The sequence below is a fragment of the Gobio gobio genome (genome assembly GCF_949357685.1).
Source record: "Gobio gobio genome assembly, chromosome: 3".
NCBI lineage: Eukaryota > Metazoa > Chordata > Actinopteri > Cypriniformes > Gobionidae > Gobio > Gobio gobio.
The window spans coordinates 35205006-35212300 of NC_137099.1; the positions used below are offsets into that span (position 1 = coordinate 35205006).

A 7295-nucleotide genomic window follows, 5' to 3' on the forward strand; every position below is an offset into this window, starting at 1 on the left:
TAGCAGCTGGTTTGTCGCTCCTATGTGTGCTCAAAGGTGTGAAAATCATTCTTTTTTGGGTTTTGAGTCATGCATGGGAATTATAGTCTCAGTCTGAGATTGGTGGTACTTGCAGTGACCCGTGTTATGGTCATTGCAGGATATGAGCGTATATAAGGCAAGAGTGAAGCCTTTATTTGAAAGGAAAAAGCCCACTAGCAGATGAAGACATCTCAATATGCAATTGAGATATGCCAGTAGATTCTAGTCCAATGATGAGGCCATTACAGCTTTGTGACAGATCAGCATTGCATTAAGACATTTATTGCATGGAAGCATGTATGACCTTGAAATATTATCACAAATAGCATAGCCTGCAGACTAAGACTTTTCAATTCCTCGCTGAAATATCTGAACTGTTACATGCTTTGTTTTTTGGTGGATCAAATGTATCAAAGTTAACTAAGCTGTAGTAGGCTACAGCACATGTCTAGCCATTAGATGTTATAAACATCTGAAGTCCAGTACTCTCATGGAGCGTATATTACTTACACATGTAGTGTATGTGAATGAAAAAAGAAAAAGAAAACTGGGGTCACCACAAAGGCACAGTGAAGCAAAATCTTACAGGCAGCCAGGGTATATTCTGGATAACAGAATCTTTGCAATTTTCCCCTTTTCCTTGTGGGAGAATTAAAAAATTTTTTTTATTAGGGGCTAGGTTTCTTTGGTCTGTCTGGTTGGGAGGTGTACTTAAACAACGACAATGATAAATGTATATATATGTGTGTGTGCGTTTGTGCGCGTGTGTGCGTGTATGTGTACACATTGGATATACATATATATATATATATATATATATATATATATATATATATATATATATATATATATATATATATATATATATATATATATATATATACATATATCATACATGTATTTCACACATTAGATGCTGCAGAGATGAAGCAGTCTTTACTCAGAAAAAAACTCAAATCTTCACATAATACTCACAAACAGGAACAAAACAACCAACTTAACACATAGAACAACATACAGGGCTAGACAGAACAAACCAATCAAGGAAATGTGGATCACCTGTGGCAACTAAATCAAGCCATTTGTAAACTAGGAGACTAACAGGCAGGGAGACGGGACAGAACAAGAAAACCAACCTACAAACATGAACACAACAGAAAAGGGGATCAAAAGCACACACTAAACATAACCAAACTCAAAACGTGACAATATGTAAAATATATGATGAATATTAATTAACTTAAACTATTTTAATCACTATTTAATCACTATTTTTCCCAATTAAGCAAGCAAGCATGTTAGCTACTCATTGGATAGTTCAATAAAAAAAATTGGAAAATGGATGACTTTTCTAGTAAAAAAGAAAAAGAAAAAAAGAGTTCAAGTATGTTTTATTTCTGACTATTGTAAATGAAAATAAATAATAAAACAAAACATAAACCATTTAACACAATTCAATATATGTATTAGCCTACTCTGAAGCAATATTTCTGGAAGAAAAAGTTTTACTTTTTCATTTAATGTTACAATACTTTTAAAACTACTAGCCTATTTTAAATACATCAGTTCTTCAAAATGGGGCTCTGGGTTATATTTTTTTATGATGTGTATGAGACAACAATAATTATCATAAAGTAGTAGCCTATATGAAGGCTAAATAGTTGTGTGTGCATTATGATGTGTTTTGTACGATTTATTTTAAGGAGCTTTGGAACAAACTCTTGTTTAAAACAAGATAATTCAAACGTAAATTTTGATCACACGTCAGGTAACATTACGTTCGTTGTATTAGCCTGTTAATTTTTTTATTTTTTTATTATTATTATTATTATTTTATACTGTTAATCTAATTCATATCTACAAAGCATAATAAATTAATCACATTTTCAAACACATATTTTTCAAACAAAAATAAGTCTTTATTTGATTAGGATAATAGCCAATAAACGTGTAAACTTTCATTTATCATTGTTCATAAAATTGGGACTAAAATTCCATTCAGGTTTTGTGAGTCTTTCTTTAACTGTATAGCCTAAACTCGTCTTGTACTGGTTCATGTTAAACGAATGTCTGAAGGAGTTTAGCCTAAATGTTAAGGAGTGGGATGGCGCTTCAGTGGAGGTAACGGGAGTCAGACTACACGTGAAGAGTAGGTTTGACATTGGGAGTTTGAAAGTGGAGAGCGACACAGTGAGGCTTCTGCTCTCAGCCTCTCGCCAGGGAAACATCACAGTTTATCAACCCGAATGTGACTTCAGTCTCTCCCAGTGACATTTAGCTATCTACATCAGTTCCTGGAGATAACGCGAGGAAACGTATTAGCTACAAAGTCTCAACATGGGCGCGCGCACGCTGCCGGATCTTGTCGGTGATTTTCAATGAAGAATGTTTTATTTTTCTCATCTTCGCTGTAATTGGACATCGATCATGAATTATGTTTGTGAGAACAGTCTCCTGTAAGGTGCTTGAACTTTCAGGAATACAAATTGCTTGACGGATTCATCTGACATGGACTCAGTAGATGAATAAATCACACATTCTATCGATACCAGAAGGCTATATTTTGTCCTGTCACTCAGTCTATTCATTGACATTTTTGCTGAAAGTCCGATGGACAGAACATCTTCACACAATAATATACACGCACAGAGGAATTAATGAAGAACTTATTGTCTCGGATAATAATCAGACAGGGTTTGGAAATCTCAAAATGAGGCTGAAATCATCGAGGTTAGGTTACCTGTAAGTACACTTAATATAGACATTTCATTGTTAAATTGTTATTTTTATATATAAAACATAATAATAATAATCCACAATTAACCCTTTTTATTTCAGATTCCTTCAATTCATGACTCTGTGTTTTTACACACAGGTAAGTTTTCTGCATTATGGAAGTGTTATATACAAACAACCATCTCAAACTAATAGGTATAAACTGTTGAGAAACTTAAATATTGTAACAATCGGTTTAACCAATTAGAAATGAGATAAGGTGAAATGGGTGAAGTCATCATTATACATGACAGTCACCTTCCTGAGAATACTGCATAAGTTGTTAATGTCTCTGTAGGGTACAAAATATAAAAGAAAATAGGCTAAACGTAAAATGTTTAGATCTGGTTTATATTTTTTAGATGTTAGTGGACAGAACTGGTTTAATCTGAATCAGCATGCTGTTTTGTCCAATTTAATAGAACATCCGCACAAACTTTTACCTACATGTTAAAAAATCGAAACATGACAGGGAGGGTTGTAACACAACTTTCCAGTATTTTCTATTGGACCAACAAAGACTGAACAAAATAGTACAGGTGTGACAACTGTTGGCAAACACACTCTTCGGTTTTTAGAGTTGTTTTCAATTTTATGTGCAAAATTATATTCCAATTTTTAAGTTTCTTTTGTATAAAATAAAAATAAAATGATTAAAAACAAAAGAAGGGTGGGGTAATCATGCATGGGCTATAATACAAAAATTAATAAGAATGTTTGGATACCACAATAAATTCATGAACAAAATTAAAAATTAAAACATATTTCCTATTAGTGTTACACCCCTGAATGGATTAGGTTGCAACAGCAACACGTTTTGTGCCTGACATTAATTTTCACTGCTTAGAAATAATTTATACATGTCTTTAATTTGTAGGTAAATGGAATAATGTATCAAAGTTTGAGTTACGTAATGCAAAAAAGAAAAAACAAATTCACAGACATTGAAGCAAAAAGGTTACAACACTGCTCCGTCTCCCCTACAAATATTTTCCAGTAGAGCATCAGCAAGACACACTGAAAACGATAAATATTTTACGCACATTAATCTTGTGATGTTATATGTGTGTAGTAAATGTGTTATAACCGTGCAAACAACCCATTATTAATAGAGTCATTGGCAAATTGTCAAACATCTTGAAAAGGCGTAAACCCCTCACTTTAAAAGTAATGGCTCTAACATGTGGGCAAGGCACATGGCTGACTTACAAAAGAAAATCATTATGGGAAAGGGCCCGAGAGACAGGGGTGAAAGATCAGTGTTAGTAGAAACGAACCCTCATTGGCATGTCATCTAGAGTGCGGACACGCACTTGCCCAGAGAACGCCAACCATCTTGTGTCCTCCACTTCATTAGAGAGACACATATGGAATCCTTCAAAATCATTATTTCACAGTTATTGTCGTTAAGAATGCAGTCCATAATCTTTATATCATGGTTCCGATATACACATTGCATACTTTAGTTCTTCTGTTTATACACCATGAATCTGCATGTTCTTTTGTCACATTTTTATAGATGACGATGCAGTCCATCTCTGTACCTAATTTTAAGCACCACGTAACGGAGCAGAGTCGTCTATCGGACAGGATGAGTCGGAGATTAACAAGGACTTATCAGCTCTATAGCCGGACCAGTGGTAAACATGTACAAGTCCTGGGCAATAAGAGGGTCAATGCCAACGGCGAGGATGGAGATATTCATGGCAAGTCACCATCTTTGCAGATGAATTTGTATGCACTATTTTGCTTTATCAGCTTTAAGCAATAGGACAGAACAGTCAGTTGAGGGTATCACCCCCTTTAAAGAATATCCAGTAAATGTCATTGCCAAAAAGTAACCTGCATAGTTTGAAATGGATTCTATATTGTTGAGTTTGGGAATCTCGAGAGAAACCCGTTTCGGTTCTGGAAAACACATCAGCACTCATCTTACCTCTGCCGTCTTAACATTTCCTGAATAGTTCTCCATATAATAAAAGTTGTAGGATAGAAATATGACATGAGATTTTCTAACATCATTATTTTTCCTCTTTCATGTCTTCCAAAACAAATGTTTATTCCAAATGTTCTTGTATTATGTGTGAAGCAAGATGATGATCTAAAGTTCCAACCACTTGTCGGGCGTTATTTGCGCCGAAATTATATTTATTTTTTCTCTGTTAAATGGACGGTTGACATATGATTCATAGTATGCCTTGATGCTGCAAATAGGCAATGAAAAGTCAATCTTGTTTTAACTTGAACTTGATGTAATTTTAAAACTATACAGAGGCACCTGTTTTAAGTGAGCTCCACCACTTCTTCTCCAAACAAAACAGTGGTTAGAGTCGCGTCCGCTGGGAATGGATTCCTGTCACCAAAGTATTTCTGTGTGTCTAGCCATCTTTCCACTCGTGCAGTCCATCCACTTTGCCCACTTTTTTGGAGGGTCATTTTACGAGGAATTTTCATAGCTTTACAACTCAACGTATGAGTCAGTTTATGAAGAGAGGTGAGGTCAGCGTCATCGGTTTATACCCTTCTTTGTTACTCTTACTTTTACTCTTTGTAGTCTTGGCTTAACGCAACGCATTCACACATCTAGACTCAATATTAGCATTATTTACACACTATATTCCAACCCAGACTACATTAGAAACAATGCAAATAATAAACTCTCCAATACACAATCAGAAGCATAACTCATTGTGTATTTCATCTGAAAGTGAAGTGTAAAAGTAACAAACTTTGTAACCTTTCCAGCTAAACTTATTGTGGAAACCGACACGTTTGGAAGCCGGGTTCGAATCAGAGGAGCAAAAACAGGATACTACATTTGCATGAACAAGAGAGGCAAGCTCATTGGACGGGTGAGTTTAAGTAATTAAGTGTGTTTATATAAATATATTATATCTACAAGCTACCTTCCTTTAACTCAAATAGTAGAGCGTGATGCTACAAATGCCAAGGTTCGATTCAGGAAAAGCAAGACCTGATCAAATGTGTACCCAGTCACTTTGGATAAAAGCGTCCACCAAATGCTGAATGCAATGAAATCATACTTATGATTTTAATAAAATATAGACAGCTAAATTGACTCGAACGACACTAATCGTGTCACAGGTAAATCCATCATGCCCTGTGAACAAAACTGAGCCTCATAAATCTCTCAGGCTTGAATAGCAGATTTCCGAGTTTGTCATTTCAGTCCTCCGCTGTCTGTCTCTTTTTGTTGCCAGAGGAAGGGCCGTGGCAGGGACTGCATATTCACCGAGATTGTTCTGGAAAATAACTACACGGCTTTGCAGAACGCTAAGTACAAAGGCTGGTACATGGCCTTTACACGCAAGGGCCGACCCAGGAAAGCCATGCAGACCCGGCAGCACCAGCGAGAGGCTCATTTCATGAAACGTCTTCCTCGAGGACACCTGTTAACAGAAAAGAAGCCTTTTGATTTAATCCCATATCCCCTCAACAAGAGGACTAAGCACCATCAACGCACAAGTGTGAATTGAGAAAAGGGCAGTATCATATCTTATACGGGAGCGCTATCTTAATTTGAGTTTATCTAATCTATGCGCATCCATTGCTCTGGACATCATGGCGAACTGATGCTGTGTAAAAAAAAAAAGAAAAGAAAAAAAGGAGGCTGTACAGATGAACGGCTGTACTTCGAACAGTTTGTTCTGGGACAATGACTGAACTGTTGACTGAACAGAGGACACCATAAGCCTTGTAATAATGAGCAACACATCTCTGGGAATGAAACAAGACAACAAAACACATGACATACAATCACTTTCAGAAAAATGTGAAAAAATGTTACCTTTAGGGGTACAACAGCTTGTCACTGGGCAGTACCTTTAGAGGGATAATTTTGGACCTTATTTTCCCATGTAATATATATTACTACTTTAAGGTTACTGTCCCGACAGCAAGCTGTTGAACCCCTAAAGATACAATGTATGAAAAAAAAAAGAAGAAAATTGGCAGTGAACATGGCAGCTACCTACTGATAATCCCAAACGTATGCAGATACACACAGATTCCATGATGTGTAGTGATATTATCAAAAAGCATCTTTATTGTTTGTACATGACTATATATTTTTATTGGAAGATTGTAAGATACTTAAAAAAGTGGAAATATTTATTTTAGAGCGTGTATTAAATTCATGTAAAAGTATTGATTTAACAAGGTTATAGGGTGTGTGATTCATTGACTCCCTAAATGTCTTTTGTGGGAACTTTAAATTCGGACCGTGATTGATTCGACTCCTTTGAGATGCGCTTCTACGCTGAATTTGCTTTGAAGGAGTCAGCGATCATTAGCTGACAGGTTGAATTCTCGCTCTCTCATAGATCACACTGTATGTGTGTGGGCGCATCAAGAACACGAACAAGACTAGTGTGGGTTAAAGTCGAAGGCCTCCAGGAACACAAGTCGGCCAAATTGGGAAGCCAGTTTCTTTCAGAGTCAGGCTTATTCAGTTGACAACAACAGCAGCCTGAGAGAAA

General features: G+C 36.1%; 1 protein-coding gene across 1 annotated transcript; it reads left to right on the forward strand.

Moving 5' to 3' along the window:
• Positions 1–2178: 2178 nt before the first annotated feature.
• Positions 2179–6970, forward strand: fgf8b (fibroblast growth factor 8b). Its single transcript, XM_079812126.1, has 5 exons — positions 2179–2763; positions 2860–2896; positions 4316–4502; positions 5542–5648; positions 6018–6970. Exons 1-5 carry the CDS (start codon positions 2543–2545, stop codon positions 6291–6293), a joined length of 828 nt encoding a protein of 275 aa, XP_079668252.1. The 5' UTR covers positions 2179–2542; the 3' UTR covers positions 6294–6970.
• Positions 6971–7295: the final 325 nt, after the last annotated feature.

Excerpts from the sequence above, each read along its gene's own strand:
- fgf8b (XM_079812126.1), top strand. The coding sequence starts at position 2,543 with ATGAATAAATCACACATTCTATCGATACCAGAAGGCTATATTTTGTCC. Across the intron at positions 4,503-5,541 it reads CGAGGATGGAGATATTCATG|CTAAACTTATTGTGGAAACC; the intron begins GCAAGTCACCAT and ends TAACCTTTCCAG. Across the intron at positions 5,649-6,017 it reads GAGGCAAGCTCATTGGACGG|AGGAAGGGCCGTGGCAGGGA; the intron begins GTGAGTTTAAGT and ends TTTTGTTGCCAG.